The sequence below is a fragment of the Notechis scutatus genome, chromosome 1 (assembly GCF_049901735.1).
Source record: "Notechis scutatus isolate UNSWTSFEM ecotype Mainland chromosome 1, rNotScu1.2, whole genome shotgun sequence".
Taxonomy (NCBI): domain Eukaryota; kingdom Metazoa; phylum Chordata; class Lepidosauria; order Squamata; family Elapidae; genus Notechis; species Notechis scutatus.
This window is the reverse complement of record NC_142009.1, coordinates 179,197,069-179,220,037: the sequence shown is the minus strand read 5'-3', so window position 1 is coordinate 179,220,037 and position 22,969 is coordinate 179,197,069. Positions and strand designations below refer to the sequence as shown.

At 38.3% G+C, this 22,969-nt stretch overlaps 1 protein-coding gene across 1 annotated transcript in view; it reads left to right on the top strand.

The window, feature by feature from the left end:
• Window positions 1–22,969, top strand: part of MYO1B (myosin IB) — a 134,324-nt gene that overhangs the window by 2,873 nt on the left and 108,482 nt on the right. Inside the window, 1 exon segment of the mRNA XM_087949548.1 lies at window positions 21,289–21,432. Within this exon segment, the coding sequence (XP_087805674.1) occupies window positions 21,298–21,432 (135 nt within the window). The 5' untranslated portion in view covers window positions 21,289–21,297.

Sequence of the window (22,969 nt, the reverse complement as noted above, 5' to 3'; positions counted from 1 at the left end):
GAGCCTGAGCCTGCTAGCCTTTTGTAAAGCATTGGATGTACTTCAGGTCCTAAGGGTCAGGAGGTCGGATGGCCTATTGAGCTGTCTCTCTTAATTGTTTTGTTTGGGTTTATGCTTAGTGACCATTGTAGGTTTTAAAATTATTTGTACCTTATGTGTGTATGGATGTATGGATGTGTGTATGCATAAATATGTCTGTGTTTCTGTGCATGTGTGTATATGTAAACACATATCAGCTGCCCAGAGTCACACAAGTTGGGCAGTCATATAAAAGGAAGGAAGGAAGGAAGGAAGGAAGGGAAATTTAGTTCATACTAAATACTCATTATTATTATTTTTATTTCTGAAAACCATTCCTGCTTCTGCAGTTCTCATTCATCAATTCATACATTGTTTCTGGTTCCTTAAAATCATTACCTTTCTGAGGGGCGCAGTGGCTCACATGGTAAGACGCTGGACTTGAGCACCGCTGAGGTTGGCTGCTTGGTGGTTTAATTCCTGTGAGCGAATAAACTGTGCAGGGACAAGAAAGGAGCCTCCCCAGAATGCCTACTGGCAGGTAAAAATAACACCACCTGAAAATATTCCTTTCACAGAGGTAGCCAGCCACCTCGTGATCCCTAGCTATCACGTGTCATATACTAAATAAATAAATTACCTTTTTCTTTTTGAAGAACTCATAAATACCATCCAGCCACAATTTCTGTCTTCTTTTTATTCATTCAATTTGCCTTCATTTTCTTAGCTCTCTGATTTGATTCTCATTCATTCTCACCTCAACATCTTTTTTTTGTACTGGCTACTTATTGTTTAATTCAATTTAGATTAATTTAGAAGTCATTCATTCCTGATGTTATCTCTTTGTTTTGCAATGCATATTTCTCAAGTGACCCATTCTAATTGCATTCAGTTTTATGTTTTTCCTGTTATAAATTAAGTCTCATTTTCATAAAACTGGTTGGCTGTATTAAAAGCACAGTATCATTTGAATACAGATGATCTGGCCAGTAAATGTTCAGCTCCATTCAGTCGCCCCAACTCTATCCCAAATCAAGGGATTACACGGTCATAAAAAGAAAAAAAAACATATTCTTCCTGTACACAATGATTGATATTGAAATATTTGCTAGGAATACCATTTATTCTTACCCTTGCTTTACATCCACTATTATACCACTCTTGTCATATTCAGCACAATCTTCAATTCCATGCTTACCCACACAAAAAAAATATTGAAGCCATTCACTTTATCAGATGCTTTCTCTAAATCAACAATCATCAACAAAAGTAGATTTACTTTCTCACATTTATCCATTTCTTATTTAGCTGCTAAATAGCAAAAATCGGGTCTACACATTCCCTACCTAGCAGAAACTCTTACTTTACTTAGTGTGCAAATTTTGCTTCTTGGCATTTTTTAAAACCTTGCAGTCAGAATTTTTCCCAACACTTTCCCAGGCTCCATTGACAAACTATTCCTTCTTAGTGTTCTGCATTTAGTTCTGCTACCTTTGTATAGGAGAATAATAGCACCATTCTTCCAATCACCAGGCAAAGTATAGTCTTCACATGCTTGTTAAACAAGTTGCACAACCACCTTGTGAACAAAACATCCACATGTTAACATTTCTCCAATTACACTGTCTATACTTTGAGTCTTTCAATTGTTCATCCTTATAGAATATATGATTTTCTTTTCACAAACATTTAGATATTTATCTCAATTCTAATTTTGGATTTGTCACTATCATTTCTATTCAAATCCCCGATGGACACCTTCTCAGTATTCTTTCACTTTACTTTTACCCAAATATCTCACCTCTTTGTTTTTAATTTCATTCACTCAGCTGTAAGATCATTCTTACTCCTTTTCACTCATGTCTTGCTTCTTCTAATCATTAGTTGCCTGCCTTCTCTACATTGTTTGCAATTATCCTTCTATAGGCAAGAAATAAAAAGATGGTTGCAAAGAGTGATCCTTGTCAGCAATTCATTTCAGTTACAGTATAATGGGAAGGATAAATAAGCCTTCACTGCTTATTTATTTTATAGGAAAGAGCAGTTAATATCCTTTTAGCCTCAGCTCATGAAGATCTTCTAGGTTAGCTTTCTGCTATAGTTTTACTCTAAATATTATGGATTAACTTTTGTTCTGAGACAGTGATTGTTATTGTGTTCTGTAAAAAGCTGTTTCTCCTGCAATGTAGTATACAGTAAAGAAGGTAGTGCCCTCTTAATAGTATCATAGATTGTAATGAGACTTTTAGATTATCAAGGCCAATACTTTGCTCAGTGTAGAAATCTAAATTTAAGCATTACTGTCTACCTCCCCTAAAACATCCAAGAAGGGAACCTATCTGTCCCCAGTGATTGGAATATTATCCAGTGGCTCATTTTCAGGAATTTAAAAAAACAACAATAGATCAAAATCTTATCTTTCTGTCACATAAATCCATTATGCCATGTTATACACTGGAAGGGGAGGTGGGGGAAATCTTGTCTATCTTCTGTGCGATACCCTTTTAAATACTGGAAGACTGCTATCTTATATATTTGACAAATTTATGTGGCCATCAAACTCACTCAGAGGTGACTCTGAACAGCTTATAACATTAAAAACCCACAACATGAATACCCATATCCTTCCCCACTATGGCAGCAGCAACACTGTTATTATTTATTCCACTTTTATCATCTGCATCTCTATAATTGTCTGGTTTGGTTCTGCAACCCAACAGGACAGACACAGACTTCAGAGGATAATTAGGACTGCAGAAAAAACAATTGCTACCCACCTGCCTTCAATTGAAGACCTGTATACTGCACGAGTCAAAAAGAGGGCTGTGAAAATATTTACAGACCCCTCACATCCTGGACATAAACTGTTTCAACTCTTTCCCTCAAAACGACGCTATAGAGCACTGCACATCAGAACAACTAGACACAAGAACATTTTTTCCCCAAAAGCCATCACTCTGCTAAACAAATAATTCCCTCAACACTGTACAACTAATACAAAGTCTGCACTACTATTACTGTTAATCTTCTCATCACTCCTTATCACCCATCCCCTCCCACATATGATTGTATGACTGTAACTCTGTTGCTTGTATCCTTACGATTTATATTGACTTTCCTAGTATGATTTGATTGCTTATTGTACCCTATTACTACTGTTAAGTGTTGTACCTGATGATTCTTGACGAATGTATCTTTTCTTTTATGTATACTGAGAATATTTGCACCAAGACAAATTCCTTGTATGTCCAACCACACTTGGCCAATAAAGAATTCTATTCTATTCTATCATCTTTTCTCAAGGCTAAACATCTTCAATCTCTCCTCATAGGACTTTCTTTCTAATTCTACTTTCACTCAAGTTTCTCTGAATCCTTCTTAGAGATATTTGATGTTTGATCTGAACTATGGAAGAATGCAACAGAGGAATAATTATTCCACGCAATTTCAGAACAATACTTCTGTTGATCCAGGCCAAAATTGCATTTGCCTTATCTAGCAGAAATGTCACACTTAATGACTCAAATTTGATTTGTGGTTAATTACTGTTCTAAGATATTTTTTTTCATAAGCCAGGTATCCTACATTTGACTTTTGTTCCGAAGTTAAGAACTTTGTATTTGTCTTAGTGAACTTCATCCTGTTGCTTTTAATCTATTTTTGGGACCTAATATGTTCATTTTGAATTTTATTTCTGTCTTGCAGTGTGGTTATTGTCCCATTCAGTTATGTATCATCTGCAAATTTAAAAAGTCCTTCAAACTCTTCCATCAAATTGTTAGTAAAATATTACAGAACATCCAATTTACCTTTTGACTTTTGAAAGCATGTGGTGAAAACTCTTTCAGAATAGATAGGAACAGCTGTTATGTAAGATTTATATAAAAACAATTCTGGGCATGTGAGCACATTTCTAAGTAAAGTACCCAGCTGCAATCTCCGTCCATTTTTATGGGAACCCAGGGGCATTAAAAATAGATAAATAAAGGTGAAGCTAGAATATGCCACATTCCCCTATCCACTCTTTTAAAACAATAAGCCTGGCATTTACTTGAATATTTCAAAACATTCAGAAGAGTATTCCATACACATAAAATCATCTTCGATGTACAACCATTCAGTTAACGGCTCTTCAAAGTTCCATTGCACTGAACTAAGTGATTGATGTAGTAGTGCCTGAATTTTGATCATGTGGCCATGGGGATGCTGCAAAAGTCAAAAGTGTGAAAACTGGAAAAAAGTGATTTATGTCACTTTTTTTTACTAGTTGTCACACTTGCGACCGTTGCAGCATCCCTATGGCCACATGATCAAAATTTGGGCACTTGGCAACTGATATGTATTTATGACAGTTGTACTGATCTGGGGTCATATGATCACCATTTCTAACCTTCCCAGCCAGCTTCTGACAACAAAAGTCAATGGGAGAAGCTGGATTTACTTAACAACCGTGTGATTCACTTAACAATTGCAGTGATTTGCTTAGCTGTAGCAAAAAAAAGTTTGTAAAATGGGGTAAAACTCACTTAACTGCCGTGCTTAGCAATGGAAATTTTGGGCTCATTTCTGGTCACAAATCAAGGAATAACCGTATTCTGTGTCAATTTTAATCTTTATTCTGCAAGCATTTCTGTCATGGGCTACTGTAATGTTCCAGCTTTTCTGTTTTTATAATTACAATCAGAATGAAATAATTAATTTGGAGGGAAGGATGAAATCCTGGAAATCATGATTTGTAGCAGCCTCAAGTTTATTTCCAGCACATTTTAGAAAGATTTCCCCGGGAAAGCGTACAGTTATGGTGATTTTAAGACAAATGCATAGTCAATCAGTTTTATGTTTCAAGTAATTTTTTTGTACATGGTATTTTATCCTACTGTCTGAGAGTTAAAATGATCTATTTTTGTCTGCTGTGCCTAAGATAGTCATAATTTTATTATGATACATGCATCTTCTATGCAGTCTTTTTTATATCTAACTTCTCTATTATTGCTTAAAGTTAATTGTGTTTTAGTTTTTTTTCAAAACAGACGAATCCAGATATATTAGAAATTATTAAAGATGCTGTATTAATTTTTAACAATGGCAGTGCCATTTTCATACTTTTGCTTTGAATCACTTGTAGAGAAAAAGCACCTAAATATTTTGATGGCATGTTTCATGATTCTTTTAAACACTCTTCAAGTGCTCATCTGAATTTTTGGAGGGCTTCACAGTAGGTAGGCAACAGCAGCTCTGTTCACTGTTCTTCTCTTGCCTGCATGCAGCTTTGCTATATTAAACTTTGTGTACTCACACAGAATTAGGTAAGTACACGTTCTTCTATGTAATCTGAGATCTAAATACACTCCTCCATATAATTTGAGCAAAGTATTGGATTGTATGGAGAACCATACTTTCATTCAATGCAAGGTGAGTACACTTCTCTGTCAGATCATTCAGTTCAACAGGTGGAGGTTGGGAGTAGAATAAAGAAGAACATTATTTGCACAGATTGAAGCCCCTCAGATGTTCAGATAAAAGCGGAAGTGAACTAATCCAAAATATTTTGTTCCAGTCCATGTAGAAATATCCCACTTCTCCTTTTGGGATTAAGTAGGGATGATCATTGGAAGACCTAAAGGGCCAATTAGGGATAGATCATCATGAAAAAAATGGACAATACTGTATGTTGCCACTAAGAGTTGACGCTGACTTGACGGCACATAATCAGGGATGTGTAGCACTTTAAATTTTAAAAAGCTGCTTTGGAGTGCACGGTGTTTCACACATAACTTCTCTCTGCAAGTCTTAAAAAAACCCAGCTGCTCTTTAGAGTTGCAAACAGATGCTTCGTACATGTCCCTGCGAGTTCATGTATCCCTTTTGGGAATCAGATCTGAAGCATGACACAGCCCTAGGACTAGATTGCTCTTTGCAATTAAGGGTTCCTCATTTTTCATCTTGCACACAGTGCAGCTGTTCACGTAAAAATAACAAGAGATGGGGTATTCTGTACCCTTCTAAATCTACTAACTGGAGTAGCAATTTTGCTGCAATCTCAACAAGTCTTATGCAGTAGTAGTAGAGGGTTTAGGAGTCAACTTCGGCAGGTTCTTTTACATAGTTTTAAAAGTCACCCATGGTAGCTATGTAAAAATACTGGCTGCAGGGCTAGGAATAACAATGACATAGTTAATATGTGATATAACATAACATGAATAACAGTAACAAAACATAGTTACTGACTTGGGATGTGGTGATACATGACTAGATAATTCAGTAATGAGCTTCAGATAGCAGAAGAAAGTAGCAGATAGCTACCTATTTCTAAGATCAATAGGATCTTACACCTTTGTTTGCTAATCAGAACATGCAAAAATGCTAAAGGAATTTGTGGAGTGTTAAGCCTGCATTTTTAAAGTTCTAGATATCAATCCAATCTCTGGAAGGAAAGTGAGATAAGAAATACCACTGTGATCTTACTATATTCAGTTTATCATGCTGAAGTGTTTATTTCATGTCTATCCACACTCCTATAAATATTTCCTTTGACTACTTTATGCATAGCCTAATGATGATATGACAGTTGAGTGACATCAATTTGACTCTTATGCCATGTGGGATTGACTCATTAGTTCAAACATCTCGTATTAGCTGCAGATACTTGAATTTATCCCATTTTCAAGCATTCAAGAAACTTCTAAAATTGAAATGCTATCTATGATGTACATAAAATTGAATAGGAAAGAATGCTGTTGAGTCACAAATAGAATATTAAACAAGGGATATGAGATGCTACATTTGTGGTAGTCACTGAGAGTTTATCCTTGTACAGATTAATTTATGGTTAATTTCTGGTGATATTTTAACTGAACTTCCCAACTATCTCAGTTTTCCATTCTCAGATTTTTTTGGCACTTGCAGTGAGTGATTTTATCTTATTAATAAAGGAGAGCCAGGTTGGTGTAGTGGTTAAGACTACAAACCAGACAACTAAAGTTCTAGTCCTGCCTTGGGCACAAGGTTAGTTGAGTGAATTTGGGGTGATCCCTCTCTCTCAGCCCCAGGAAGAAGGAGGCGAAGGCAAATCACTTCTGAGAAACCTTGCCAAGAAAACTCCATGGACTTATCCAGGTAGTCTCCAAAAATCAGATACCAATGAACAGAAGTGAAAAACAACAACAAGAACAAGAGGAATTTAATCCACCAATCTGCTCATTCATTGCACACAATTCCTGATTACTGTATCTATGATTAACAGGTGAGCTGTTTAAATGAGACTGCTGTTTGTCTTTGAAAAAGATTATATTCTCCACTGAGTCAACAGGAGAATCCAGAGTGGGTAGTCTCATCTCATGTGCTCTTCAGACTGAGTTGAATTCTGAGGTCACACCTCCCTGGTAATGGTCCCCAGTCTTCAACTCAGTCTCAGCTCGTTCAGATGTCTGTTCAGAGGCTCTGAACTGTAGAGACTTTTCTTACTCCCTGGATTCTTCCATTCAATTTCTTTACAAGAGGAGGACCAAACAGCATCGGAACAAGCAACAGAAGCCCCCTGGAAGCTTTCTGCGGCTGCAGAAGGGGGCTGGAGTCCCTGATCGATCATTTGATCATACTCTAAAATAGCCGCGGCAGCAGTGCTTCCGCTTAAGACTGCCTTGCGGCTAGCAGCGAGCTCCCAAATCAGCTGTTGAATGCTCTGGCGCTTGTTACAATTATTTCCAGTTGGCAGTTCTGAAGGCTAGAGGAGAGCTGTGGCAGCTGTGTGTCGCTTAAGACTGCCTTTGGAGCTGTAAGACTGCCTTTGGAGCTGTAAAACTGTCTTTTCAGCAATTTGTTTGCAACCTCTGGCTTGCTGGAAGAAGCCCCAGATCGATACTGCAGCTGCGGAAAGGACTTTCCAGAACAGAAAATGAAAGCAATTTGCAAGTGCCTGCCTTGTTGCTGAACCGGTCTTGGAATAAACTGAGTTACAGGAAATTTAGGGTCAGAATGGAGGCTGGAGGAGCTGACCGTGAGGGAACTTCCTCACAACTGAAAGCTCCTTTATCACCTTTGCCTCAGGCTAAAGATAGGAAGATGCCAACTGGATCCAGGTCAGCTGGGTCAGAGAAAGAGTTTGAGAAAGCTAGAAAGGACTTAGAGTGTCAGAAGCAGTCAGCAGAGGCCAAAGTGGCTGCTGACACCCTTTCTCACCATTTTTCTGAGGACAGGCCTCAGCCGGAGGAGATTGCAGGGCCCAGTAACCTATACGTACAAGCCTGGTCTCCATGGGGCTCTAGTGAGAAATATATTAAGCAGGGCCTTCCTTTGCATTCTTACTTCCCACCTTCTACAAGTGCTATGGCAGATATGGCGGTAGCTACTAGAGAAGGAGAATAACTTGCTGCAAGGTCTGTCCCAGAGGCTACCTTCACTGTGAATCATCTAGCATCCTGGCCACCAAAGGCTTATTCCATCCCAGCCTATTTAAACCTCTACTCAAGGCTAAGAGCACGGCTCACCTCAGAAAGCAGCCAGTAGTCCAGGATACCTCTCAAGATGACTCAGATCCTGAGGACTTCATTTTTACAGAGACCACAGAGGCTGAAGCCATACCTGTGCCCAAGATGTTTCTAGATGTGATCAGGAGACAGTGGGTCACACTGGGGGTTTACTCCCTACCCAGTAGTTCGGAGACCACATTTGTGTCTCTTCACCCCCAAAATGTTTCATCCGCTGCCCTGTTTCCAGAGATCCGGCAAAGAGGGACCTCATGGAATCAGTAATTCAGCATTTACTGGATATTCGGGCCATCCAACCAGTGCCTGTGCAGCAGAGGGGGCAGGGGTTCTGTTCGATGTTATTCATTATCTCAAAGGCCTCCAGAGGAGTGGAGAATGATTCTAAATGTCAGGGGACTCAACAGGCATCTGGTCTACAGAAGATTCAAGATGCATTCCCTCCATTCCATTCTGGAAGGGATTCAGGAGGGAAACTTCTTGACTTCTATGGATCTGACAGAGGCTTACCTCCACTTGCCTGTTCATCTAAATCACCGAAAATTCCTGTGCTTTTGCTATGCCAGCCACCATGTTCAGTACATGGCCCTCCTGTTTGGCTTGTCATTGGCTCCTCGAACGTTTACCAAGATCCTGGCAGCGGTGGCAGCATACCTCAGAACCCTTCCCATCAGGATCCAGTGCTACTTGGACGATATCCTGATGGCTTCTCAATAAACATGGACAAGTGTCATTTGGTTCCCTCGACCTGGCTAGTACATTTGGGGTCGCTTATAGACACCTCAACCAGACACCTCTTTCAGGAGTGATGCGGCAGCATCAAGGCTTTGACTGGTCAGAGCCAGAGGGGCTCCTCATGCATTGCTGTCTCATATCCTGGGCAAAATGATCTCCTGTATTGCCATAGTTCCCTGGGCGCGATTTCACACATGGTCCCTGCAGTGGTTTCTGCTTCCCTATCAAAAGGCGGGCTGGGGCAATTCAACAGCGAGGATTCAAGTGCCACCAAGGGTACTTCACTCACTCTGTTGATGGCAGTCCCAGGCTATCACTTGGGGTTGTTGCTTCAAGGAATCTTGAAGAGTGGCCATCACAACTGATGCCAGCCTGTTTGGTTGGGGGGGCCATCTGGGATCACAGGTGATTCAGGGGCGGTGGACGCAAGAGGAGCTGTGTCACAATATCAACTGGCTGGAGCTCAGGACAGCTCGATTGGTCCTCAAAGGATTCCAGCAGGAGGTTTTGGGATAGCCTATTCTCCTCCTCACAGACAATGTGGCCACCAAGGCCCACATCAATCAGCAAGGGGACACCAGGTTCAGGTCCCTAATGCAGGAAGTGACCCTACTGTGCCTTTGGGCAGAGAGACATCTACTATTGATGTGGGCAGAGCACATCTTGTGAGTATGTGCAGGCAGACTGGCTAAGCAGGGCCACAGTTGACCAGTCGGAGTGGTGCCTGCATCCCAGTCTTTTCAAGGAGCCTTCGGAGCATTTCGGCCATCTAATTCTGGACCTCTTTGCCTGTCCGTCGAACACTCAACTTCCAAGATTACTTGCAAAGTTCCCAGCACTAGGGGTGGAAGGGGTCGACGTACTGCGCTGTCCGTGGCCCCGTGGCCTGTTGTATGCCTTTCCCCCACTTCCCCTGATTTCAGGTACAATCAGGAAGGTGCTGTTGGAGAGGGTGGAGGTCTTGCTACTAGCTCCACACTGGCCCAGATGACCGTGGTTTGCTGATCTGGTAAGCCTGTCAATTTCCAGGCCTTGGAGCATTCCCCTGGATAGAATCTCTCCCTCAGGGTCCCATCAAACATCCAGGGCCCCTGTAGCTACAGTTGACTATCTGGCACTTGAGCAGAAACTTTCTGAGATTGGAGAAGTTCTCCACAAAGGTCATACGGATGATTCCAGCAGCCAGATGGCCTTCCACGGCTAGGATTTATGATGCAATGTGGAAGAATTTCTGTGGTTGGTGTTCAAGATGATAGATTGAACCCACTTCAGTGTTGGTGGCAGATATTCTGGAATTTCTGCAAGACGGTCTAGACAGCGGTCTATCACCGAATGCTTTGAGACGGAAGTGGCAGCCTTGGCTTCAGTGGTGTCATTCGAGAACCTGACCTCTCTCGCCCAGCACCCTAGAGTGAGAGACTTTCTTAGGGGTGCCACAAACCTGAAGTCACCAGTGGTGCACCGGTATCCCACCTGGGACCTACCAAAAGTATTACAGGCTCTGACTGTGGCACCATTTGAACTTCGAGAGGCCAGCCTGCGCCTTCTGAGGTAAAAGATGGTGTTCCTGGTGGCCATTACATCAGCCAGAAGGATTTCGGAGTTGGTGGCCTTATTGGTGAGGAAGGACCTGTGTGTTTTCCATCAGAACAGGATGTTTCTGCGGCTGGACCCTGCCTTTCTACCTAAAGTGAACTCCTTGTTCCATCATTCGCAGGAGTTGATCTTGCCTGATTTCTGTCCAGAGCCTAAGCATGCTCTGGAGATGAGATGGCATACCTTGGACGTGAGGAGGACCCTCCACATTCACATCAAATGAACCGCTTTTATCAGGAAGACTGAGTCCCTGTTAGTATCTTTTCAACCGTCGACTCTGAGATATAAGGTTACGCCTTCCACTGTTGGACACTGGCTGAGGGCTTGTATTGACATACGAGCTCCAGGCCCTCCCGATGCCCAGAAGGATTACGGCACACTCTACCAGGAGCAAGGCCACGATGCCAGCTTGGGCGACACAGGCCTCTGTGGAGGAGATTTGTCAGGTGGCGACATGGTCATCATTGTCGCTGTTCATCTGACACTATAGACTGGACACCTTTGCCTCAGTGGAAGCAGCCTGCGGCAGACAGGTCCTTACAAGGGGTACATGTCGTGGCGGGAACTCCAGACCAGACCGATGCTCGCCCGTAGAACAATGTTTGATATTGTAATGATAAAATTAAAAAGTAATATTAAATGGATGTCCTTTCTTTCTTTTTCTTATAAACATAGTGGAACTAGCATCACTTTTCATAGTGCATCATTGTGCTGATCTTTGACCGTAATAAAGACTTGTTTGATTTGAATAGTGCACCATTTTTTGTTTGCTTATTTGGGTAGGGTAGTTAAATACTCAGGGAACATGCGTCAACTGATACTGAATTTTAAATAGTAATCACATGGCTTAATTATAAATACAAACCATCCCTGTGAATTTAGTATATTGTGTGATCATTTTAGTTCAGTTAACCATGGATTGGTAAGTAATGAAAAAGCAACCTTTACATTACATATTTCATGGCTGAATTTTGCAAACCAAAAATTGCTGTTACTCTGACCTGGTTTAATTTTGGGATTATGTTTTCACTAACATTTTGTTTGTAATTCAGTCTGTCATGCATATGCAGGCAGGTGTTTATTAACAAAATTGCTCAAGTGTTGGTGTACTTGAGCAATTTGATAATTGCTAGATAATTTTTATACATTTCCAGTGTTTTTCAATGTTGGCAACTTTAAGATATGTGGAACTCAGTTCCCAGAATTCTGGGATATATTGATAGGAAATACTGATTTCTAAGATGTTTTAATAAGCATCAAGCTGAAGGAATAAAATAGAATACCTTGGTCTGTGACCATTATAGATAGATTGTACACGGTGATGTTTGCTGGGTGTAATTTTCATCTGAAATAATACAGGGAAGGCAGAAAGAGCTTTATTAATTTTTCAAATCTATTGAAAGAAAAATCTCAGTATTGAATATTGTATTATCTTGTAGGAATGAGATCTAACCTAAAAAATACTGTAACTTAATGGTACAGATTGGCTGAAATGTCATAACTGGTATACAACTCCTTTCTCCTACAATCTTTGTCTTACTACTGGTAGTCATGTTAAATTTTGCCACCATGTGTGTGTGTGTGTGTGTGTGTGTACACATATGTATATATGTGTGTATGTTTATGTATGTATATATATATATATATATATATATATATATATATATATATATATATATATATATATATATATGTAAGTGTAAAATCTACAAAGTACAAGATAAAATATGCAATGCTCTGTGGATGCTGGATAAACTACATGTAAGTAGTAGAGCATATCTATCTTACCTTGTGGGTTGGATGAGCAGCTTTATTTTCGAGGCTTTCAAGGAATCAGATAGATCTGGGGGGGGAGCAGGGAAGCAGGCAGGGAGGGGAAATATCATTCCAGAGACCATATGTATTTCTTTTCTGCAAGAGGAATGCAAATGTAACCTTTGAAGCATAGATCAAAAGCTAGATTGCCATTTAGCTTTAATCTTAAAATGGTGTAACTTAAAGTTTACTATCACGGTATCATAAGACGATAGAAAAGAGCTGAAGAGCTCAAGCCTTGTGATGATTCTTTTCATACATATCATTTGAATATAACCATCATTTGGTGATAAGACCAAAAAAAACCTGTAGAAACCATCAAGGGAGGAGAATTAACATTTGTACTTTTAATATCTGCATGCATTAATATTATATCTGATAAAAATGGCTTTTGCACTCACTCAGTAGAAGATAACGCTGGGGGAATGATTTTTATCTGATGATTTGTAGCCACTAAAAGGCTGAATCTGCTTTAAATTAGCATTCTGAAGATGTTCCTAAACACCTTTACTCAACATTCCTGAATGTTGATGGCTATGCCTCTATTTTTGCTTTTGTACGTATCGGAATAAAGAACTGTTCCACTATGACACTGAATTAGTTTAATGGGGTTTAAAGAAAAGCAGCTCATGTGTATTGATCTGATTGATCTTCTTATTTTAGGTTAGTTTTTCCTCCGCCAGCTCAAGGAAACTTTTGTAGCCCTTTGTTCTCTGGTCTGAACATTGCCATAGAGATGCTGTGATAATTGTTGATTTTTTTTTTTTAAGGCAAGGTCAAAGAAATCCACAAACACCATTGAATGGTGAATACTTTTAATAATGCTAAAACACCTTTGCCTGCAACATTTTTCTTAACAGTTCAAAATATTATTCTATGAAGAGTGAAGCCATCTGGCCATGTGATTTGCCTGGGCTCATCCAGTGACATGAAATATTTTTTGGAAAGAGGGGAAGGGAGACCCTTTGACCTACCAGAACTTGAAAAGTTCAATAGCCAAAAAATGATTACCTACTGCAGTGTTAATATAAAAAACATGCACATAGATTTGTAAAGCCTTAGAATTAGTAGGCATCCATAAAGCCATTGAAGTTTTATCATTGCAGAAATCTCGGCTAAACAGTTCCAGAGACATAGCTGTTTTGCCTATACTTGAACATATCTAATGTTAGGAAGGTGTTTTTTTTTTCCTAATGTGCAATTGGAATCCATCATTCTGTTCTTTGAGTGTCCTGCACTCAAACAACAGAGAACACAATTGGTAATTCCATATGATGTCCTTTCAGGTATAATTTATGTAAATACATCCTTTAGTGTTTCTTCATGGGATTTAATTTAATTTTTTGATCATCTATATTCCCCTTTTCTGATTTTTTTCAATTTCTCCGAATCTTTTTAAAAGTATGGTGTCTTATACTGATCATGTTACTTTAAATGGTGTCTGACTAAAGTAGAATAAAATGGAACTATATCGTAATGAAACCACAGTTTACTGGAGCATAATGCAGTGGGTTTTAATGCAGTGGATCACATTTTTGTTATAGTTTGTAGCTTTGTCATCACTACAGCCTCCCTTTTATGGAACTTAGAGCCCACATTGACTCACATTGCTGAAAAATATTGATACAACCTATAACCATATTGTGGTTGGAAATAAGTAATTTTTTGGTGACTTTATAGGCAAATATTCGCCATGTTACCCTGTCAAGCACAGCTTCTTTCAATTGTTGTATGTTCAACTTTGCACCATATTTGGGGTTTGATAATTAAAACAGTGAAAAGTTTAATGTCCATTATAATCTTATTTTCTAAGGCGTTAGTAAATAAGTTTATAATGGACATTCAACTTTTCGCTGTTTTAATTATCTCTTGTAGGCAAGAAGAATCCAATTTAAGATCAGCCCTTTGTTCAGATTTGTATTTCCTGGAGCTTTACTTCAGTGTAAGCGGGCCTCCACTATTCCACTGTTATTTTGGCAGGGACAACTACTGAAGGATCCATCTAAGCCTTGCAAAGGACCTAGAACCTTTAATAGTTAAAAGAGAGAGGCTTCATATGTGCTCATGCACACTTTTCAGATACTTTGCAAAGCCCATACCCTACAACAGGGGTGTCAAACTCAAGGCCTGTGGGCTGCATTCAGCCTACAGGGTGCTTAGATCTAGCCTGCAGGGCCACTCTGGAAACAGCAAAGGATTGGCCCTTGGTGCCTCTGCCAGTGAAAATGGAGCTCCATTTTCATTGGCAGAGGGTTGCAGGAGGCTGTCACGGCCAAAAACAGAGCTTAGGAGCCTGCTGGCAGAGTACTTAGATCACCACAGGCTCCCCCAACACGAGTGACATTGAACTGGCCATGTCCACCCCAGCCCCCCAAGGTCAAACACAACTCTGATGAAATCGAGCTTGACACCCCTGCTCTACAACATGCACATGGCTTGGCATTCAAGGATGAGTGTGGGAAGGGGTACAACATTTGGCTCATCTTATTTGCTGTGATTCTAATGTATTGTAAGATAGGATTTTATTGAAGAAAACCGCGTCCCAAAAAACATGTAATGTTCCACTAGCAGGAAGCAGAGTTTGTAAAAATACATATTTAGGAAAAAAACATGAAACATATTTAGCTGGCTTGCATATTCTTTGCATATGGCTTTGCAGTACTGAATGCAAATCTACTTAGTGCATCATTAACAGAAACAAACAAGATATATAGTACAAAATACGTTATCCTAGTCCAAGCTAATGTGTCTCGGGGGAACACATTTCTCTAATTTTACTTTTGTTAATTATAGGTTGAATTTAAAGTAAGTTTTACTCTTACTGAGTGCATGGATCAAAACTGTGAATTGGTATCTGCGCTATTCCATAATATGTCAATGCTGTATGTTTTACTTTGCTGTACAAACTGTATTTTTCATTGAGAAGGATATCTGTGAGTCATTGAAGAATTAATAAGAAATATTAATTGTCTAACCAATGGCCAAAAATCTGTGTCACACCAACAAAGTAAAATATATGAATCCAATTACTCCTGTACTTCCCTTTTGTGTCCATTTCATTGTTCTTTTCCTGCACTACAATGTGTTTGAATAAACACTAGACCCTATGCAGAGCATAAATTGAAGCACTTTGAAGTGCCCTCAGGGTCCCTACTCAAAACTGTGAAGTGATTTTAGGGCATGCACACACATGATTATTACTGAATAGAAACCAAAGGGATGCTTTCCTTGTTGAATGATTTATACAGGTGCATTTCATCTCTTTGTGTCAGAATAATTCAGGTACCTGATGAAGAACTATAAATGTATTGCAAATGTAAACAATAATAAACATACTTAAGATGCATTAAGACTCTGATTCACATGTTTGAATATTCATATAGTAATGGAATATTGAATATTCCAGTATGAATACTTACTCTAAATTATATATATGTGGTCTAATAATTTGCTGTTTTTTCTGAAGCTGAATTGAAGGAACAGCTAAAAATATAACTATATCAGCATCATGTAGAAATTAATGCTTTCTTGGGGGTTTTGTTTGGAAAGATGGTTAATTTTTTACTTTTTGATAATACAACAAAATGTTAGCAGTTATGTAAGAGCCACCAGGACTTTAGAATACTACATATGCAGTTGCTGTTTGCTGAAAATGGTTTATCTGGTGCACTAAGTTCCTGACTCTGAGGGAACATCCTTTTTTTCTTGACGTTTTGGTGCTTGATCTGGGTAAAGAAGGACTTCTTTGCCTTGATAGCTGCATCAGTGGTGGCTGTCCAGGCTGACACTCAGCATCCTGCCTCTTTGCCTACTAGTTTGTACTAGGTGGTATTGATATCAACAATGGATTGAAACTCAATAGAATTGTTACCTATCAGCTCAAAATCAAATCCCATAACAACCACAACCACTATCTCAACTACAATCACAACTGCAACCAAAAATAACCACCAAACCACAGCCACAAACAATTACTATACCATCAAATAATTCCACAAATAATATCCCCTTACTCATCAAAGACATCATGAAATGTGAACAGAAATGTCCAAATGCCATCTTATTTGGTGTCAAAGACACCAATGAATCAGATGACATCACCAAAGTTCACTATATCATAAGCAACTCAAATACAACAAACATCTCTCCTGAAGATATCATCGAAATAACCAGAGATGGCCCTGGGTACAAATCCAATGACGGCACTTGGCCCCAAGATTTTTTAGAGTTGTATGCAAAAATGAGTCTAGCAAATGCATATTTATTCATACAATAAACGCCATTGCAAAAACAAATCCCAACCACAAAAAACTTCACTCAAGACCAGACTTATCCATATTGCAAAGAATCCACTCCCGTGAACTCCACGCAGAACTCAAAAACCATCTAGACAATGGAGAAAAGGACCCATACATTGACTACCGAGCTGATTGCATCAAAAGAAAGTCACACAACCCACAACTCCACATCCAACCCCGCCCCATCCAATTCAACATCACTCAAAACTAGCCACGCATGCCCCTAACTACCTTTATTCCAACCACAACTGGCCTTAAATGCAAGCTACTCAATGCAAGAAGCCTTGTAAATAAAATACCTGAATTTCTCTTTTTACTAAATACGGCTAAATTCGACATTATATTTGTCTGTGAAACATGGCTCAACGCATCTCCCTGACTCCATTACCACAGTAATAGACTATCATGTTTACTGATCAGATTGTGAAATCCGTAGAGGAGGTGGTGTTGCTATCTTCTATAAAAAGTCCCTACATCTAAAAAACATCCAAGTGACCCAGGAGCTTGCTATTCCTGAGACCATCGTCTGTGAACTGTCTTTAAATATAACATTTCGGTTCTTACTATGTTACAGAGCCCCTGATTATGACATCGAACATGCAAACAAGCTAAATACACTACTAACATGGGCAGCATCCTGCCCACACGCTTTTATCTTTCTTGGTGACTTCAATCTACTTCATATTAACTGGACCCTTAACGAATGTACAACTGAACCCACACATGCAACCTTCTACAATGCAGTAACAAATCTGGGACTAGAACAACTAGTAACCAACAACACTAGACTTAACAACTGCCTCGATCTCATCTTCTGCAATAGTTTGAATTCAATTTATGGAATACAAATTAAAGAACCCTTTTCCAACAGTGACCACAGCATGATTGACTTTTGTCTCAACATACATCCACACAAAAATCATCACAATGACGGAATCCCCAATCATAACTTCAAAAAAGGCAACTATGATCTTATAAACAACGATCTCTCATCCCTTGATTGGCAATTTCTATTCACTGGATGCAATACTGTAGAAGACCATTACAACATATTTTTACTTGAAGTCAAAAGAGCCATCAAACTATATGTACCATTAACAACTCCCAAAACCAGAAAAAACAAATTACCCATAACAATAAGGAAGCTTCAATCCAAAAAGAAATCACTTTGGCAGAAAAACAAATCTGGTCATGTTGCCAACTTCAAAAGCCGATACAAAAATTTATGCCATCAGATAAAAACTGAATGCACTAATTATCACATTAAACAAGAAGAAAACCTTCTATGCACCAATTCCACCTACACTTTCTACAATTTTGTAAACAACAAACTAAAAGACTCAAGGTCCATCCCACCCCTGAAAGGACCTAATGGCAAAGACTGCAACGACAACGCTATTAAAGCCAACCTCTTTAACACAATCTATTTGTAAACAGCAATGGATCATGCCCAGTATTTCCTAGTCGAACCACAGATAACTACAATGATCTAATGCATATTGATTCTACAGAAGACAATGTTGAAAAAGCACTACGCAATCTAAAACCATCTCTATCTATTGGACTGGACGGAATATGTGCCTACTTCTTAAAAAAGCTATCCACTGCCATAGCCGAACCTCTAAGCATAATCTTTGAAAAATCTTTCAGGACCAGCTCCTTGCCAAAACTATGGTCACAAGCCATGTTCATCCCCATCTTCAAAAAGGGAAGACCCCAGCCTAGTTGAAAATTACAGACCAATCTCTTTATGCTGCGTCACCTGCAAAGTCATGGAATCAATCAAAAGAATCAACCAATCCATCATCCTCCACTTAGAAACAAAACAACCTACTCTCTAATAAACAATTTGGTTTCAGGAAAAAACTATCATGTAATCTGCAACTCTTACACTGCAAAAACATATGGACCACACAACTCGATCAGGGCAAAGCAATAGACAAATCTACATAGACTTCTGTAAAGCCTTTGATTCAGCGGTACACGACAAACTACTCCTGAAACTAAAATCTTATGGTATCTCTGGACACCTACATAACTGGATAGAAGCATTCCTGTTAAACAGACAACAAATGGTCAAAATTGGGAGCTTCCTATCAAATTCTGTACCTGTTAACAGTGGTGTCCCCCAAGGCAGTGTTCTAGGACCAACTCTTTTCATACTCTACATAAATGACCTCTGTGATCATATTAAGAGCAACTGCGTTCTCTTCGCTGATGATAAAGCTATTCAACACCACAGACAATACTGCTACCCTTCAAAAAGACCTTGACTATGTATCAGAATGGTCAAACAAATGGCAACTTCAAATCTCAACAAATAAATGCTCTGTCCTACATATTGGCAAAAAAAATAATAATCCAGAAAATAAAATACAGGCTAAATAGTCAAGACCTTGTTGATGATCCAAACTCTGTCAAGGATCTTGGAGTACTCATTTCTAATGATCTAAGTGCTAGAGCCCACTGTAACTACATAGCCAAATAGGCATTAAGAGTTGTTAACCTAATCTTACGTAGCTTTTTCTCTGGTAATATTACACTAATAACTAGAGCATACAAAACATTTGTTAGACCAATACTCAAATACAGCTCATCAGTCTGGAACCCACATTACGTATCTGATATTAACACAGTTGAGAAAGTCCAGAAATATTTCACAAGAAGAATTCTCCACTCCTCTACTCGTTGCAGAACACCTTAGCCACCAGACTCGAAATTCTAGACCTAGAAAACCTAGAACTACGCCGCCTTTGGTCCGATCTAAGTATAGTATATAAAATTATACATTGCAGTGTTCTACCTGTCAATGAATACTTCAGCTTCAACCATAATAACACAAGAGCAAACAATAGACACAAACTCAAGGTTAATCGCACCAAACTTGATTGCAGGAAATACGACTTCAGCAACAGAGTGGTCAGTCTGGAATACTCTATCTGACTCTGTGGTTTCTTCCCCAAACCCCAAAAACTTTAACCTTAGACTGTCTACTATTGACCTCACCCCTTTCCAAAGAGGTCTGTAGGGGGCGTGCATAAGCGCACCAACATGCCTACCGTCCCTGTCCTATTGTTTCTTTTCTTTTTTTATTTTTCTTATATGTATCCATGTATTCATAACTATGTTTTTACTTATTCCTATTATCTTGTAAGCAATTGACAAAAATAAATAAATAAACAAGTAAATAAATAAATAAATAAATGCAAATGAAAAGAAAAAGGGAAGGCAAACAAAAGAAATATGGGATCTTTTGTATTTAATTTGTATTTCATTTGTATTTAGCTGGAGCTTGAGTTAGATCATGCATTTGCAATTTGCCTTTTTTCTTCTGTTCACCCTTGGAGTTGCCTCTTAAATCTTCCCTTCTCCCAATCCATAGTCTCCTTTCCATTATTTATCACTGGGGTCAGTTTACACTTTTGGGGAGTTCTGTCCCCACATACAAGACCCTTTTCTTTGGAATTCCCTGGATATTTCTTGCTGGCTTTTCTTCTTGCACTTCATACTACCTGCTCTGATTCAGATCTCAGTAGGTCTATCTGTGCCATGTGCTCATGAGTAGTTTTGCCACAACAATAGAAAACCACTTAATATGCATGACCTTAACATAACTTAACATAAGTTGGAGTTACAAATGAAGACCCTAGTCAGATACAGTCAGAGAAGCAAGGAATATCTAGGAATTCATTTACAATCCTGGATTGAATTGTTATAATTATTGCCTTTACTTTCTCACGCTCTTATTGAGTTGTACTAAAATGAAAGATCAAGAAAGCAGCATATGCGCCAAGTCAGAATTTTAGAGGTAGTTCTGAATTTACCAATCAGTGCTTGGGGTTTAGGCATATATAGTCTTCAAGAAAATAATTGCCATGGGTATAGATCTGTAATTACTAAGATGTTATGTACGGTCTAAACTTTGTGAACAAATTGTGTAAGTGTTATTTCATGATGGTTCTTTTTCAGAGATCCTGGGTCAGTTCTTCAAAGCTAGTTGTTATTATGCTGACTTTCCTTATGAGACATACATTAATTTTTGCAAACGATAATTTATAGAAATAAGGAAATCAAAATTTTAATAGCTCTTTGAACTTTCGTGAACAGTTTTTCCCCAACTTCTATATAGTAAAAGCAGACAGTGGAAATAGTTATTTTCTTCATCCACTTGAGTGTTTCTGTTTTATTTATTTATCCATCCATCTTACCATAAGCAATCTTTTTCCAAATATTTTTTTTCCTGTTTTGCTGTATACTAGAAATAACTATTACAGGTCTTCATTCCTCCATTGTGATAATTTGAATGTTATATTAAATGTTAATCTCTCATTTTTTTCCTACAGTAAAAAAAAATGGCAAAAATGGAGGTGAAGACATCTCTTCTCGACAATATGATTGGGGTTGGAGATATGGTTCTTCTGGAGCCCCTTACTGAGGAAACCTTTATCAGCAATCTCAAACAACGCTTTGATCACAATGAAATATATGTAAGTATGCTATAAATAATTTCCATATATCAGTTGATATGGGATTCATTTCACACGAAGGCATAGATTGAAAATTCTAGACTGATTTATGAAACGTAATTTTTTTGGCCAATATTACAAAAATAAGATTATTAAATGTGTGATATATAATTATATCCTCAACAGTAGATCTATTTTAATTGTAATAGATTGAGTAATTTAATAATCTAATTATAAATTGATGCATAACTACTATAATTCCACTTGCTGTGTGTGTCTTAGTAAAAAGTATTAATAGTGACATATGGCTTGTGAGACTGTAGAACAGAATGGGTAAAGATGAGATTAGGAAACCTAAATACAGAATAAAAGGAAGATCTAAGTGGGCATAATTGGAGGAGAAAAAGGATGTTTTAGGATTCCATTTAAAAATAAATATCATCTATGCAGTTTCATATTTTTTCTTTACTACTTAATTTGTATACAGATAAAAAGACACTGTTGTTTCTTGAAAGCCCACTGAGCAATTCTCATTTGGGATTAGTACATCACAGGAAGCCACAATGTTGTTTGAGAGGTTCCTTTATTCAGTGCAGTGTGTTTCTTAATCATGGTTTTACTTAGCATGTTATGCATGCTCAGCCAATTATGTTTTACTGAGCAAATCACATTGTCAGCTGTGGTTCAACATGATGTGTGAATCCAGCATTTTTTCTTTTCTTTTGAAGTTCTTTGGAACTTCATCTGCTGCCTTAATGCAAATGACCGAGTGGCTTCCCTCTCCAGAATTACGCTTAACTCTTTTTTAAAAAAAAAGTTGCTTAGACTTGCTGAAGAGAGGTTGCAACATAAAATCCTCTTTAAATGTGATCCTTTCTTTTGTTAAAAGAAAAATGTCTAGGTCTCAATATCATATTTTTTCTTGGTTTAGAAATAGTGTGCCTCTCTCTACTCTTCACCTCTCTACAATTAAATACCATCATCTCTTCCACTTTGATTTGGAGTTTAAAGTCATCCACTGAAAAGAGCATTAACATTAACCTTGATTACATTCTCAAAATTGCTTGACGTTCTCCTGATCGTTCCTGCTTATATGAGATTTATAGCATTATATGCTGTACTTCACTTGGTTTTCAAAACTTCATTCCTGTGGTTGAAAGGATTGCTTAGTAATAAAGGAGGATTGTAAGAAATGTTACACTTCTACATATATATTAAAGACTTGGGAAAGTCAGCATTATTTTCTAAAACCAACTCAGCATTTTATAATTGCCCAGTTTATGTTTTCTACTGTTGATTTTGAAATTTACAATAAGACTATCATAGCCAAGGCAGATTACTCTGTCAAAACTGATATATAAACTGATTAAATTAAATTCATGTTTGGCCACAGCTTAATATGGCCAAACATGCAATTGAGCTGTGGTGGCACAGTGGTTAGGATGCAGTATTGTATTCTTGTTCCATTTTTTAAATATTTTATAGCATATAAAAATTTCAATTTCAATCAAACAGTGTATTGTCTGGGTACAAATACTTTTATGATATAATAATCAAA